General features: G+C 40.1%; 1 protein-coding gene across 1 annotated transcript in view; it reads right to left on the bottom strand.

Moving 5' to 3' along the window:
• LOC129695673 (fibrillin-2-like) overlaps window positions 1-17,408 on the bottom strand; it is a 296,346-nt gene that overhangs the window by 264,427 nt on the left and 14,511 nt on the right. Inside the window, exon 5 of the mRNA XM_055632838.1 lies at window positions 12,283-12,378. Within this exon, the coding sequence (XP_055488813.1) occupies window positions 12,283-12,378 (96 nt within the window). The remainder of the gene's footprint in view (window positions 1-12,282; window positions 12,379-17,408) is intronic.

Consider the following 17,408-nt stretch of genomic DNA (forward strand, 5'->3'; position numbering starts at 1 on the left):
AGGCTTAAATACTTGTTTCTGTGCTCAACAGCTCTGTGACCCTGGGCAGCTATATATGGCCCCATTTGCACAAATGATACAAAGAAGCAATTTCTCAGTTTAAAAATGTGTTTCTCACCAGTTTTCTTTTAATATGGTTATTCTAATCCAAATTTATAAAGTGGGTCAAATTAAAATGCAGTAAAAATGTTGTACGCAAATTACATAGCTAAAATAAAATAATAAATTATATAGCTAATAATTGGAAATAAATATTTAAAGAGTTGGATTATTTCAAAATATGCAAAAGGTCATTAATGATTCAAATTCTGCAATCTGACAAAAAAAATGATATAGATGATAAAAAAACATACCAGGAAACAAATCAGATTTATAGTGATGTTAAAACAATTTTGTTGATCCCATTTTTCATTTCTGTGTTAAGCCATTCCAATAAACATGGGGATAAGAAACCTCTACTCCCATTTCCTGAATATTATAAATTTTCCATTGCCTCTGGATACATTTGTAGAAAATTACATTAGTACATAGAGTGATAAATGCAGTGTGATAAAATCTACTAAGAGAACACTAGTATCTCAGATCATTACCACACTATACATGAATGCATATTCATTTTATGGGTAATTACAGAGAACTGTTCACTTCTAAAATGCAGTTATTTCTTTGCACTGTTAATTACTTATTAGCACATTTTCCCCAAAGTTGATTTATATATAATATATGCCAACCGTTTTACAATAAAGAAATGTAAAAGAGAGCATTTGGAATGGATGAATTGAAAGGGGAATCAACAGGATATGTTGCCACCCTAAAACATGTCTTCTCAATACCATGATGATAAACAGCACTCGCTACCTCCCAAGTGTAGTAATGCCAAATGAAGAAAATGGCTGACAATAAATAGCTCAGGAGTGAGATTTCTCCAACAAACTGTACATCTGAAGAATATAGTTGACGGTACACTGTAGTCTGTGGAATTCTCTGCCTCAGAGGGCGGTGGAGGCAGGTTCTCTGGATGCTTTCAAGAGAGAGCTAGATAGGGCTCTTAAAAATAGCGGAGTCAGGGGATATGAGGAGAAGGCAGGAACGGGGTATTGATTGGGGATGATCAGCCATGATCACATTGAATGACGGTGCTTGCACAAAGGGCCGAATAGCCTACTCCTGCACCTACTGTTTATTGTCTACTGATTAAACTGATCCCATAATGACATGAAGCAGAACCTAGTACTTAGGTTTGAGATGTACAATTCTATCCACCTTATCTTTCTTCTGCACACCATGGATGAAGAACATACTATAGATGAAGGCAAAGGGTTGAAAAAACACCCAACACATACAAATAATATTTACCTATCTATCTGTTAAAGATACCATCTGATATGCCAACTGTCTCACAATAAAGAAATCTAAAATACAGCATTTGGAATGGATGAATTGAAAGGCTTGTCTAGCAACTACACATAGGAGGAGATGTAGCCCTTTCAGGAACTAACACACCTATCCAACCAGACTTTCTATTTTACACATCTATAAGTCAGTAACATGACATAGGCTTTGAAAACTTTGCCTTTAAAAATAAACAACCTCATGCAAAAGTGATCCTCGGGAAATCAATTTAGTTTAGTTTATTGTCAGGAGCACAGAGGTACAGTGAAAAGCTTTTATTGCATACTAACCAATCACAATTAAAATCAAACCATTTTACAGTGGATAGATACATTATAAGGGAATAATATTTAGTGCAAAGTAAAGCCAGTAAAGTTTGATCAAAGATATTCCAAGAGTCACCAATGAGGTAGACAGTAGTTCAGGACTGCTCTCTAGTTGTGGTAGTATGATTCAGTTGCCCAATAACAGCTGGGAAGAAACGTCCCTGAATCTGGAAGTATGTGTTTTCACATTTCTATACCTTTTGCCCTATGGGAAAGGGGAGAAGAGATAGTGGCCATGGTGTAACTTGTCCTTGAATATGCTGCTGGCCTTGCCGAAGTATAAATGGAGTCAATGGAAGGGAGGTTGATTTATGTGATTGTCCGGGATGCGTCCACAATTTCTTGAAATCACTTTGTTGACATACATCATGAAGTCTAAAGGAAGCTGGTAGGTATAGCCCTCAACTGACAGGAAAACAACGGAGAACAAAAATCTCAAAATTGCCACAAAGACCAAAATAAAAGCTCAAATCCGTAGACAGAAAATATCCAGTCCTCACCAGGTTCACAAATTCCACCCCTTTGTCGGGATTAAGTACTAGAAACATGCAGCATTCCCTCAGGTGGATGCATCAACATGGTGACGTTAGATGCAAAAGTGACATGACAAACATTAAGATTTCCTCAGAAGCATTTCCTTGCTTGCTATTCCGATTGTCAGTGGCGTTAAGACTACCTCAGTTTGGGCATATTTTTACATGAACTGAGATAGTCAAAAACTGTGTGTGCTCTCTATTCAATCGTACTTTACAAGTACAATTAACCCACATACAACAGGTAGTGCAAGGAGAAAAGTACCAGTGTACAAAATATAGCGATACAGCATTATAGCATTACAACAGAGAAAGTGCAAAAAAAGTGCTAACATGCACTGGGATAGAATGGGAGATCAAGACTACACCTTATGAGATGTCTGTTCAGTTGTGTGATAGCAGGAAGAAGCTGTTGTTGAATCTGGTGGTACAAGCTTTTAGCTTTTGTATCTTCTACCCGACAGGAGAAGAAATGACTCGGATATAAACGGCCCTTGATTATGCTAGTTGCTATGCTGAGGCTGCATTAAGTGTAAATATAGTTGATAATGCGGGGGAGGGGAAGAGGTTCATTTGTTTCTGCGATGGGCTGGGCTACACCCACACAGTTGCATTACACAGAAGGTTCCTCCTTCCCTCACATCCAATCATAAGAAACATTTGTTCTAAGGACCGATGTAATATTATAAATTATCATCTTCTAAATAATATTTCTCAAGTGTGCCAGGAACAGTCTGAAACAGATTTTGAACTCCTTAAGTATGTATTGACAAGCCTGATCTCTATTCACACCCAGTCTGTTAATACTTAATTACATTGTGGAGTTGACCAGGAATGTTACCCCAATTCCATATATTTTTGTGTCCCCTGTGCTAAGCCTAGTTTATACTTATATTTGAATTAACATTCTGGAGCACAAATATAATTTTTTGTTAGTCAATTTATTTATTTACTATTTGAAGACATACTATTTTAATATATATCACAAGAAAGCATGAAATATATCCAGTGCTATTGAGATATCTACACCCCAAGTTAACAATGTCTTTGCAACAATGGTTAGAACTGAGTGTTGGAATACGATGCTCGAAACTATCAACATAAAGAAAGACCAATTTAACAAGTATTTATTGACCTGTAATCCCAACACTGATCAATTTTAATATGAGAGCTCCTTTAACATGAAGGCAGTGTTTTTTTGGTCAAAGGTGGGTCTGAAAGCAGAATTTTTTGTTCTCCTTGAGATAATATTTTCTTCCAAACAATTACTATAGTTAAACTTCACAACAATCTCCGCATGGAATAAATTGTTCTGGCTTTTGTTTTGATATATTAGTGAATTGAATCGATCCAGATTCTCATTATGTACTTGAAGATAGTTGAATTCATATTTTACAAATTTCACTGTTACTGTGTAATTAAGACACATTGGAAATTGTTAAATACACATCATGCTTTAAATTGAAAATACCTTTCTAAAATCGGTTAGGTATGGGGAGCTCCAATTTAAATAATTTAACATCAGCAAAATGTAATCAGCAATTTGCATATTATCAAAACAAAACCAATAGCACAATCTGAAATAAGTGGCAAGATTTAAAAGCTGCAGTTATCAATGTCAAAAACAAAACAACTTACTTTGTCATGAATTAATCACCGTTTGCATTCTAAATGTTAAACAAAGCAAACACTGCATGCTCTTTTGTAGTCAATCTCTCGATACTGGTTGGATTGTGCAGTGTGTAGAGAAAGGCTTTTGTGCGAAACAAGGATTACGATTAAGTTGCAGTGTTCGCTTCAGAGAAGTTCAAGAGGCCCCATTTACCCTAGTTAAAAAAGAACCCTTTCAAATCTCTCATTTATAGCTAATTTAAAAGCAATGACCTTTGTATATCACGGTCACAATCTGTAAAACATGCAACGAGTTAGCCGTTTCTTTAGATGAGAGCTTTGCAAACCCAAGTGCATTGAAGCATAATTCCTAAAAGCCTCCAGCTTCGACTTTAGTATATAATAGCCCAGAATTTACAGGAACAATGCAATCTTTGATTTGTGCTCAAGTTGCATCCTCTTGTGTGTTGATCATTCTGTTTCAAATTTATTACCAAATCTACTGGCCAAGCAAGGTTAATATGCCACTGAAAACATAATGAGGAATTAGTGACCACAAAAATTGTTCAACCGACGCCTTGGTTCACGTGTAAATCAGACTATAATCAATATTTATACATAAATTACTATTCACTTCAAATTCCAGAATAGCTTCTTCCCCATTGTCATCGTACTACTAAATAATCTTCTCATAAGTTAAGTGTTGGTCTCAATCTCCCAACCTACCTCATTGCAGTCCTTGCACTTATTTTAAAATCTGCAAGTTTAACACCACAGCACTAATACTGTACTCAGGTATTTTTCCCTTTGCACTACCTGTTGTACGTGCAATGGCTTGATTGTACTCATATAGTATGATTTGACTGGATAGCACACATTGTTTTTCACTGTATATCAGTACACTCGACAATAAATATAAAGTACAGATCTTTTATTTCCCAAAGAAATACATTTTTATTTCTAATTTCTATTTACTTTGTAACGTAAACACTACTTTTTGTTTTACTGTTTCCCTCAGGGTATCCAAAAATATAGGCTTTGTCCTATAAAAAGGAGCCTAACAACAATTTAACAATCTTGCTATGAAAATTGGCATAACTGAGTGTTGGAAGGTAGTGCTCACAACCATCAACATAAAGGCAAAGATTTCTGTTTCAAGCAGAACTTAACAAACAACCGACATGCATACTCCTCCCTTTCACATCTCGCCTATCTCCCAAGACCTACCAAGTGCTGGTGCACCAGCCGAGAGCAATACAAATTCCCGAAAGATTATTGCTCACTACAAATAATGGCACATGTTAAATGTGCCTGGAATTTCAGTGGTGTAAAATTGGCCCAGTGTGTAAGGTGTATTGCAAAGCACCCATCTGTAGGAAATTCCAGCAACTTAAACAGAACCTATAATTTTTGCTAGCATATAATAATAGCTGCTCTGATCTGCTATAAATCTGTAAGATAACAGACCCGTCTGAAAGATGATAGGGGATCAAAGTAATTTATTAAAGAGGATTGCCAATGAAGTATTTACCAGGATATATTCAAATGTGGATGTTCTGTATATAGAGTATATGGTTAATGGTTAATACAGTCTACGCTTGTTATGACAGACCTCTATAAAACAAATTTTGGTTATAGCGGACTGAAGGTCCGTACAGTAATGTTTCTTTAAGAACACAAGCTGCTAGTTACACTGCTGGAGGTCATTGAAATTGACATGCAATTGCTTCAATTGATACTTGTGCAATGATGCTCTATTAAACAATATAACACGATCTATTAAACAATTGACACTTGTGCAATGATGCTCTATTAATCAATATAACAAATAGCCTTTAGTAGTTTTAGCTTGCAATAACAGAAATACATTTTTAGCTTTTCAAAAAGAACTTTGTATTTGAAAACAACTTGTTTAACATTACAATGTCAAACAGCACATTTGGTTGGCAAGTAGTATGTCCTACTCAAATTGAAATATGTAAAACTACCAACATGAATCCATGCTGCGTTGAAATCCTGGCTCTAGCCCTGAAAAGCAGCTGTGCAACTCATAGGATTACTACTACAAGTGTTGCAAATCATAAAACGAAGAGAGAGATGGAAGACAGTGAGGGAACATGCATGCCTTCTCACCGACTAAAGCCTGGCCATTTTAATTGAAGGGATCCATAACTTATACTTTAAGACAGGAGGGAAGTTATCTACACCCACAACCAGGCATGCCTGGCAGGAAGTGGTATCACATTCAATCTCCGAGGTGGAACATATTGGAACACGAGCACCGCAGAAAGGAGTATCATAACCTCACATGTGTTGTGAAGGTGAGAGTTACAGACTCTAGATTTGCACAAGGGGTGTCCTGCTTCCACCCACATCACTCAGTCACCACAACTATCTCAGAGTTAATGTTTTATGTTTTATGTTTCCAGGACAAGGGGTCACAGCTTAAGAATAAGGGGGAAATCCTTTAAAACCGAGATGAGAAGAACTTTTTTCACACAGAGAGTGGTGAATCTCTGGAACTCTCTGCCACAGAGGGTAGTTGAGGTCAGTTCATTGGCTATATTTAAGGGAGTTAGATGTGGCCCTTGTGGCTAAGGGGATCAGGGGGTATGGAGAGATGGCAGGTACGGGATACCGAATTGGATGATCAGCCATGATCATATTGAATGGCGGTGCAGGCTCGAAGGGCTGAATGGCCTACTCCTGCACCTAATTTCTATGTTTCTATGTTTCTAAGTTGAGGACCTTTCTCTTTCTCTCTCCAAAGATGCATCATTGCAATTTCCAACTTGATCTGCGAGTGGACAATGATAGTCTTACTTTGGCAAAACGTCACTGAATGGGCCGATTGCATCGAATTGGCAAAGATAAAAAAAAATTACAACTCTAAAAGTATCAAGTATGGAAATATTTCTGGAAAAGGTCTTTATTGCATTGCACTCTTGAAGTGGTCAATTTCATTCACATAAGATTGAAATAAACAACACTATATGATGGAATTTCTAAGCCATGGCTTTGAGATACCACGTAAATCAGTCAGTAACTAAGCAGGAGACACAAATGCTTTTTAATTCCCTTTTCTGATGATATGCTCAGTAACAATGACTCATTTTAAGCAGATGCATCAGGTTACTTCTTTTTCCCATCTTAACAGTTAAATGTTCTCTAACACTGCAGCTGTGTGCACAAAGACCCTTTCATCCACTTAAATATTGAAGGAAAAACTGAAGTAGTTTTCTAGGACACCCACGTGTTCATTTGGGCAAGAGCTTTTTTCTTTTGAACACAAAAGTGACCCAAAATCTCAAGTGATTTGCTTTAACAGTCCAAAATGCATACAAACTTGTATTTTATGCTTGGTTCTGTGTTTCCCCATAGTTTAAATCAGGGAAGTAATAAAACAGCTGGAGAGACATCTGCAGCACAGTGCAGTAAGGATGAGCAAATGGATTAGGCAACATTTGCCCCACTGAAGGTTATATCCTTTGATGTGGTTTCTCTGAGTAATATACACTCTGCTGTTATCATTTTGCTTGCTGCAGTCTGCATCCGCTCTGAACAGCTACAATAAAGTTGCCATCTGCTGTCTTCACAATGCAGGAAAAGTAATGGGATTAATGCCAAATTATATCTTCACTAAAGTGACAGTAACTAGACTTTGTTTTCTTATTGTAGGTGTCATTGACAACCTAGCTTATTACTACTTCAGAAAAGTATTCTTTTCTATTTTCTTCTTTTTGCTCATGATGTATGCCATTCTTGTGAGAAACCGATGTTGAGTGCTGGAACCAGCTTTGAAACACAAACCAAGGAAACATGAAAGAAACTAGATCAAAGGACTTGTTCATTTTCCTTTAAAAGTCAAATCAAAGACAACCTGCTTTCTAATTCCTAGTGTAGGGTTTGTCTTGCAATCATGTGCCTACTTCAGCCACAGAATCTAGTATTTAGACTACTCCTTCAGTACATACATGATGTATTCCATCAGGGAGCATTTGATTTTTTGGGGGGGAAAGCCATCCTCAGCAGCAATCACAATGTGGAGGAAGGCTGATTAGAAGGAACTGTAACCAACATCGCAAGCAATTTATGCACCAGCCGACCAAACTCAAATTAGAAAGATCTGGGTTCAAGTCCGATTGGAAAATTAAACACTGTATACCAAAGATTATACTTTGTTCACCATTTAGGGAACACTGCATTGTTAGGATGTGTAGAAGGGAACTGCAGATGCAGGTTTATACCAAAGATAGACACAGTGCTGGACTAACTTATGGCGTCAGCCAACATCCCAGGAGAAAAAGGATGAGTGACAAAATGTGTAGAAAGGAACTTCAGATGCTGGTTTATACCAAAGATAGAGATTTATACCGAAAATTGTTAGGAGGTGATGTGTTTGAAAGAGTCTATAATCAAAACCTCTGATAACATGTAGAAGAAGAAATAAAATATTCCTTGCAACCAATTTTCTTGTGCCATGATCAATGAATCATTGAGTCATTCAGTCCAGAAAAATCCTTTGGTCCAACTCATTCAAGCTAGTCCCATTTATCTGCTTTTTGGCCCATAAACCAACTATTCATGTACCTGTCCAAATGTCTTTTAAAGGTTGCTCCATATAGCCACCACCCTCTGTGAAAAAAGTGCCCCTCAGGTTCCTGTTAAACCTTTTCCCTTTCACCTTAAACCTTTGCCATCCACTTATTGATCTCCCTACTTTGGGAAAAAAAAGACTGTGCATTCACCCTATCTATTCCTCCTCAGCATTTCACACACATCTAAGATCATCCCTCAGTCTCCTGTGCTCCAAGTAATAGGGTCATGGTCCTGCCAACCTCTCCCTAGTGCCGAGATCCACAAGTCCTGACAACATCCTCATCAATCTTCTCTGTACCCTTTCCAGCTTTATAGCAGATTTTCTATAGCAGGGTGACCAAATCTGAAAACAATATTTGTAGTGCGTCCTCTGGTCCAAGATTCCTTCATCAGTTTGCATCATTAAAAATTGATTAGGTGATCTGGTCATTCATTTGTTGGTGGAGAAACCTTCCTGCATGCAAACAAGCTGGTGCTTCTGCTCTTGTAATGACTAGCCAAGTAAGACTTGAATACAAAGCATTTTGGGGCCATCCTGTGACTCTGAAAATGTACCAAATAAATGGAAGCAGTTTCTCAGTTACGAAATACGTAAAATCAGCAGCAAAGCCAAGCCATCAAGGCTTATAAATATTGGGCTGAATTATTTTGACTGACTGATAGCAGGCGGTTCCAAAGAAAATTGCAAAAAGCAGCCATTTTGGCCACAAAACAGTTTGGATTTCCGTGTACATACCAGCAAATGTAGGTTTGAAACGTTCTAATGATGAATTAGATACCAATCTGGCAGACCACCAGTTCTGCTATTGGACAGTGTTGAGCCCAGCAGTGACAAGCAGGAGAGAGGTCAGATGCATTTCCTTTCTGACCCTTAGCTCTATACCATGAAGGGGTAGCATACTGTAAGAAAGGTAATTCCACCTTTGGCAAAATACAAGTTTTGTCTTATTTAACTTTAATTGCTTGTTAAGAGTTTTAGTGAGGGTTTATTTTTTTATATTTATATTTATTTAAATTATTTTCATATCTCTTTCAGAGACATTTATGGCTTGTAAAGAGGCATGGTCTTGGGATATGGCACCTACATCCTATTGTTGCTTGGAACCCATTCCCATAAGGAGATGCAGGATGCTGCCACTTATTCAGCTGAACACAACCAGGAAAATTAGAGTGGGTAGGTCTAGTGGGACATCAGGCAGCTAGTTTGGACTGTAGACCGAGCCAAGCATCATACTGCTAATTTGGAATGGATTTTAACATACATTTTCAACTATATTTATTTTGCATATTTTTTCAGGCAGTTGCGAACTAATTTACCTCATGGATTCAGCCAATTTCAGACCCAAATCTTGCAGCAAATGTGATGAATTCCAGAATTCACCGCACCTCATGATGCATTTCTGGCTTGGGTTGACGGGGACACAAGTGTAAGTGAGATACTATTATAGGATACAAATGTGCCAAGTCCCAAACAACTTCTGAAAGGGCCAAGGGCAAGATCTCCATCATCCATCCCAAAGAAAAATAATTTTTGATGCAAAGCAGGGAATCTTGTGGTCTCCACATGGAGATTTTTTTTTCCCCAAATGTTTAGCAGCTTTATTCCAATCCCTTTGGAATTGTCATAGGAATTAAATTTTTGAGAAAATGTGTAGTCTCCCTCTCCACTTCAGGGTCACATTTCCTACACCCACTCCAATATTCAGTCAGTGATGTCAGTGTACATTTGATAAATGCAACAAGTCATACCAGCATTCGATTGAGTAGAGCCCAATAAGGGTTTATTTCACAATGATCCTTTATAAGGGACAATTCCCCATGAGTGCAAGCAGGGGCGGAAAACCCGGGGGGGGGGGGGGGGGGGGGGGGGGGGGGGGGGGGGGGGGGGGGGGGGGGGGGGGGGGGGGGGGGGGGGGGGGGGGGGGGGGGCAGAGGGGGATACGTCCCCTCCATGTTTTGAGAGGTGGGGGTCATCCCCCCCAAGTATTTGTAATCCGGATTTTAAAATCCGGTGATGGAAGGCGCCGAATGGAGGAGAGAGACGTCGGTCGGCATGCAATGGGGGTGGGACACGATTCAGCACGATGATTGGAGGAGGGAGGAGTGAGGGGGAGGTGGTGGTACTGAGGATAGAGTGGGTGATTGGAGGAGGGAGACGTGGCACAGACGTGCGCTTCATCCACAGTCAGGAACGATCCCGGCCGGGTCTCTGGCGCTGTCCTGTCCCCATCTGAGTACCCCCCCCCACCCCCTGTGTGGGTGCCCAGAGAGGTCGGCAGCAAAGATCCTCCGCTATAGGATCTTTGGTTGACAGACGGGCCAGGGCAGAGAAACAGCGCTAAACCAGCTAACTCTGCCTGTCCTGCCAGGTGAGCTTACAACCCTTCCTGGACTTGTGGGAAATATGGCCAGCGCGGAGGAGCAGCGCTGGTGTCCCGTCAGTCCAGGCAGGGCTGTAGTTAACCCAGTGAGACAGGCAGTTGAGCTGCATTTAGCGCTGGATTGAGCCTCCGAAGCCTTGCGCGTGCGTGTGACCGCCAAAAAATGGTGTCCCCCGTCCCCTCCATGTTTTGATAGCGAGTTCTGCTCTTGAATGCAAGGATGGAGAGCAATGCTCACTGACACAATTAAGTATGAAGAAACATTCAAATGTTAATTCAACTTTTCAAGGCAAATAAAAATCACTAAATTATCTGATAACAATTTCTAAGCCCTCCCTGTATTTCAACTTCTTTGGAAAATGCCCACCCTGCAACATTATGTCTCTATCACCAATTTCGTGGCTAAGACCATCATGTCAAGTATCATCTTCTGTCCCTATAGTGTCCCCACTGTCTCACGCACAAGACTCTCCGAGTCTCTTCCTCACACTCTAAATAGCTCATTTTCAAACACATAGCCCACAAAGGAGAGATAAATGCCAGAGAGACTGCAGACATTGGGATAGCGTGCATAAGCCTGGGTCAGATCTCAGCGACTGTCAGAAAGTGAGAAATATGGTGGATTCGGTGCAGACATGTTGCGTTTCCAGACACTCAGGCTGTACCGTCACCAAACAGCTAGCTGGTGGATTCTCTAAAGGGTATGGATGGAGCAGAATATTGGGACTATCCCTAGTTTGAGTTAGAAAGTGAAGCAGTCTCTATCATGAGGCAACGGTGCTCAGTCACTCCAGTACTCACATGTTCATTTGAAAACTATAAGGAGCATTTACCTAGCTCAAGTAGCATCCCTCAAACTTCTGTCAGAATTTTGTCTACTGATTTTTGCAAATTACCATAAAAGTCAGTATTACTTTCTGCAACTTTGTCTTTATCATCTGTAAAGGTTTGGATGTCACGCTACAGTTTTGGTGGGACCCTGACAATATAATAAAAATTATGTTTGGTCAATTCTGGACAAAATACATACATTTCTTTTAAAAGAAGTGTATTCATAAATATCATTATCAGCAAAACCAAAATGACAGATTTGAGGACAGATTGCAATACTCAAGAACAGTAAAAATCAGCACGAACAAACCATGTACTATTAATAATGATTAAATTCTAAACGATACATATGCTTATTCCAAATCTGACGTTTGTTTCTGTCAGATGAGTTTGTCATTAATTTACTTCATTCCAATACCAACTTTAATGCTTCCTTTCAAATTGTAATGTGAAATAATGCTTGAAGCAGAGCTTGCCATCAGTTTTCATAAGGTCAGTATATCCAATACAGTAATAACATTTCTGTAATTGAATGCATCTTTCAAAAAAAGCAATGCTTACTCAATGCATTGAATCTATCTGCAGAAAGTAAAGATGACTTGTTCTTACCTCTCTCACACTGAGGACCAGTAAATCCATAAACACAGGCACAACGATTAGGTCCTATACAACGACCACCATTTTGGCACCCATTTTCACAGACAGCTGTAACATGGCAAAATTAGAATGTTATACAACGATCTATACTTAAAGTACCAAAGTGCTGGTGTAACACAGAGAAATGTGTACAATAAAATGCTGTGCACCACAAGGAAATATTTTAGTATAACATTCAATGGCTCCGGCAGATGTCCATCTGTAACCAATTTAACTAAAAGCTCTTTATGAACCCATCATATGAAAGTTAATTGACTTTGAATGTTTTTTCATTTGAAGAGCCATACTGTGCAGTGTGTGATATACAAGGGTTAATGAGTCTCCACATTAATAGATCTACAACAAACACAAATTTGGTTCCTATTAAGGGATGGCATGTAAATTTGGGAACATTTCAACATAGGTCAAATTGAAAACCAATTGAGGTAAATATAGAATCTTGGCACTAGGGGCAATGTTTTCAAGTTCCTATGTTCTATGAAAGCACCAAATTAAACTGTATAACAGCAACTTCCACCAATCTTGTAGCTGTGCATGGCCATCCGAAGCGGGGGTGCGTTGGGTGCGGTCTCTTTTTCTAGAATAAAATCCTGAGAAAAAATAAATAAAATATTGGGAATTCGGGAAATTCTGGTTCTGGCCCGTGGGATGATTTGAAAAAAAATATTTCCGACCTGCGCAGTTGGGAGAAGCTGGCGACTCGGTAGCGACATAAAGTGACTCCGTCTCTCTGCCCGCGCGCAGTGGGCGGGATTAAATGCCCTGGGCCTAGTTTGGGTGAGTGGGACCGTGAAATGTTGCATTGTGGGAAGTGGAATCTGGCTGTTTGTTCAACTGCCCGCGAATGGTTTAATCCGACCCGTGGGATGATTTGGGAAAAAAAGGAGTGCTCGCTTCTCCGTGCCTGGGGCTACGGTATCTCCCAGCACGGAACATCGCCTCCATCTGCGGAGTCGGGGCCTCGCTGCTGGTCAACCTGGCAGCCATGGAGCGGGTCCGCTGCCAGCGATTCTCCCGTCGCCGGGCGGGAAGCAGGACTGACAATACTGGCAGCGGCCATGACCCGACACCAGGTGCCGGGCCCCCGTCGGTCCCTCACCCCCCGATCCCCGCCGGTCCATCGCCCCCTGCCGCCGGTCCCTCGCATCTCCGTTGATCCCTCGTTCCCCCCACCTCGCTTTGGTTGGCGGCGGCAGAGGCTGTAGTGCGGGGTGACCGAGGGTCGGAGCGAATGTCGGGCCCCACCTGCCCTCATAGCAGTTGCTGTGTGCCACTCTGGAGGGGAGGCAGTGGCGAAGAGATCCCAACTGCCACCCTCTTCGGCGGCGGCACTTAGTGGTGGACAGGGGTGGCCAAGGCAGCGGGGCGATGAATCCGGTGTTGTCCGAGGAGCACTGACCTTCCTTCCTCCCCACCTCCTCTGCTCCTTCCCCTCTCTCTCTCTTCTTCTTCGCCCCCCCCCCCCACCACCCGCTGATCCCCATTCCCGCCTCTAATCAGTCCTCAGACATCCCCTGTGCTCCCCTCCCCATCTACCCCACATCTCCCCCCCCCCCCCCCCCCCCCCCCACCCACCGATCTTGACTCCGCCAAAATTATTTCTGAAATATTGGTCATAAATTTGGTGCAGAAATGTTCTAAAATGCTTAGAATGCAACAGAGATAATCTAAAAGGGGGGCTTCACATTAAATTTTTGTAATCCTGTCATCACCCCCCCCCCCCTTTATGAAAAGCTTTGCACGGGGCCTGCTGTCTGTTATATTCTTTGCAAACCTCATGAAATATTTCTTTAATAAATGTTCAGCCTTCCATGTTCCTCAAAAACACACTTTGCAGCAGTAAGAACAGAATGACATTGGGAGGAGGCAAAGATAAATCCCCAGAATACAATAAAAGTTCTCCTGACTGAAGGAAGGTTTACAAGCGTGAAGGAGAAATAGGAGTGTCCATGAGGGGAAAGGTCGATTTGGGTGCTTGTCCCACAAACTGTGGAATACCCACAACAATTTAGTAGTAGGGTCAGGGAAAATGCAACTACAGAATGGATTCAGTTATATCCAAGAAGCTGTACCATTATGTTGAAGTGATTTTAAAATAAATAAAATTGTGTCCAATGAGAGAAGTAACTTCAACAGATTATTGGCAGAAAATTAGGAATGGATTAGATATATAAAACAGTTATAGGCTTAACGTGTTAACATGAAAGCAACTGATACTTTACTTAAATGATCACTTTAAGAACTGTAGAACACTGGATGACAATGAGCATCTTTGACATCCATGGCTAATTAGTAGAAAGCTATGAAAAATACATGGATTTATCTTGATCAATAAAAGCTTAATAATATGTAGATAATTAGGTATGTTAATAACATTCAATCTCAGCATAAGATCATACGAATTAGAAGCATAAAATGGCCATTCAGGTTCTTGTACCTGTCCCACCATTCAATTAAGTCATGGGTAATATTTTACATCAGTGCCAATTTCTAGCACTAACATTGATGTCCTTAATATCTAGAGATCTGTCATTACCTGTTCAATTTGACCAATTTGTCTTAATATGAATAAAGAACTGAACTCAAAAAGGATAAAGTTCTACATGTCCCAATTCATATAAACACAGAAAGAGCAGCGCTCAAAATAGAACTCCCAGTGTTAAGATTGATTCACACATCCATCTCCTTAGATCTATTGAAATTAATGGCTGTGGTGCATAGGAAGGAACGGCACATGCTGGTTTAAACCAATAATGGACATAAAAATCTGGAGTAACTAAGCAGGTCAGACGGCATCTCTGGATAAAAGGAATAGATGATGTTTTTAAATCGAGACCATTCTTCAGACTCAGGGGAGAGGGAAATGAGAGATACAGATGGTGCTATAGAACAAATGAATGAAAGATATTCTTAAAAGTAATGATAATAAAGGAAACGGGTCACTGTTAGCTAGGGTCTATGTGAAAACGAGATGCAGACAATGAGGCTCAACTTTGAACCTAGTGCAATTTGGGTGGGGGAGGGATGGAGAGAAGAGGAATGTAAGGGTTACTTGAAGTTAGAGAAAACAATATTCATAACCCTGGGTTGTAAGTTGCCCAAGCACAACATAAAGTGCTGTTCCTCCAATTTGTGTTTTGCCTCACCTGACAATGGAGGAGGCCCAGGACAGAAAGGTCAGTGTGGGAAGGGGAATTAAAGTGTTTGGCAACTGGGAGATCAGGTAGGTCCAGGCAGACTGAGTGAAGGTGTTCAGCGAAACGATCAGCCCAGTCTACGTATGGTCTCGCCAATGTACAAGAGTCCACACTTTGAACAACAGATACAGTAGTTGAGGTTGGAGGAGGTACAAGTAAACATCTGCCTAACCTGAAAGGACTGTCGGGGTCTGTATAAGAAAGAACTTCAGATGCTGAAACCGAAGATAGATGCAAAAAGCTAGAGTAACTCAGCGGGACAGGCAGCATCTCTGGAGAGAAGGATTGGGTGACATTTCAGGTCGAGACCCTTCTTCAGACTGACGGGGTCCCTGGACAGAGTCAAGGGAGGAAGTATAGGGACAGGTATTGCATCTCCTGCGGGTGCAGAGGAAGACACCTGGGAAACTAATGGTTGTGAAACTGGCTCACTGACCTTTGCAAACCAAATTCCCCATGAACACTTCCACCAAAGCTCTGTCCAGCATGGAAAAAAAAAAAATCATGTGTTATCCTGAAGAGAAAAAAAATGCTAATCGTGATATCTGCTCTTCCTACCTGCCTTCAAAAACAAAACTTTGTCATGGATTTTCTCACATAAGCTCTGAACCTGAAAAATCTCAGAAAATACAGGTTGATCAAATTTGTCTTGGACTTTTTTTAAAATACATCACATTTCCTTCTGTTTAATATTATCTTAATTTTACTTCATTGTAATATATTGCTACATAAGTCTGCTGCTCTCTTGGAGGTAGCGACTACTCCATCTTTGGCTATGGAGATGTTTACAGAAACCCACATACAGAAAGTTTAGTTGTGTAATCGACTAATGATAAGGATTGAAATTTCCATTTTTTAATCGTAGTATTGCTAGGGTTAGCCCTATCAATTAGGGGCGCAGAGTGGCGCAGCTGGTAGAACTGCTGCTTCACTGTGTCAGAGACCCATGTTCGATTCTGACCCTGGGTGCTGTCTGTACGGAGTTTGCATTGTGGGTTCCCTATGGTTTCCGCCCACATCCCAAAGTCGCGTGGATTTGTAGGTCAATTGGTCTCTGTAAATTGCTGGATGAGAAAGTGGGACAACATAGAACTATCAGGTCGTGGACTTGGAGAACCTTTTCCATGCTGTATCTAACCTACTGTTCTGATGAATACATAAAAGAACAAATTTTCTTGTAGGGTCTAAGTACAGCAACAACAGCTAACCCGCATCACAGATTTACCAACTGATAAAACTAACATTGATTTTAGAATTTTTACAAAAATCTTTGGTTTCACAAACATTCAAACACATGCAAAAAAATGATCAAAATCAAAAATATTCAAATGAGAGACGATTGTATATATTGAAAACAAATAAATGTAAAGCACTAAAGGTTACAATAAACTAATACATTTACCCTACTTCAATTAATTAAAAAGTAAAATACCAGAAATACTTCTCTCTTTCTAGGTCATTCCTTTCCTTTGAAATTAATAGTCACTGAGATACAGCAAGCAGATTTCCAAGCTCACCTGGGATTCCATGAATAACTTTACAATTGGGAAGTCGCCCGTGAGAACCTGCTAATGTTTGTGACTTCTGAAATTATGTAAAAGCTTCTAAATTGTGATGTGGGAACTGCCGACAGCACCATACAGAACGTCAAGCAATTCTGAAGGTGATCCAGGGTATTGCAAATTAATTCTATTAATTTTTTTTAAAAGTCCTATCAACAATTTTGTTTCTAAAATGCTGATCAGACAATATATTTTAAATACATTTTCAACGCCTTTGCAAATAGTGAAATTCCATTGTAATCTTATAAAAAGCTACACACAGCAACAACATTATCTAATGGTTAATACTGATTAAATTTGAGTGTGGAATTTGATGTCA

This window comes from Leucoraja erinacea, chromosome 3, assembly GCF_028641065.1.
Source record: "Leucoraja erinacea ecotype New England chromosome 3, Leri_hhj_1, whole genome shotgun sequence".
In the NCBI taxonomy this organism is placed as follows: Eukaryota; Metazoa; Chordata; class Chondrichthyes; order Rajiformes; family Rajidae; genus Leucoraja; species Leucoraja erinaceus.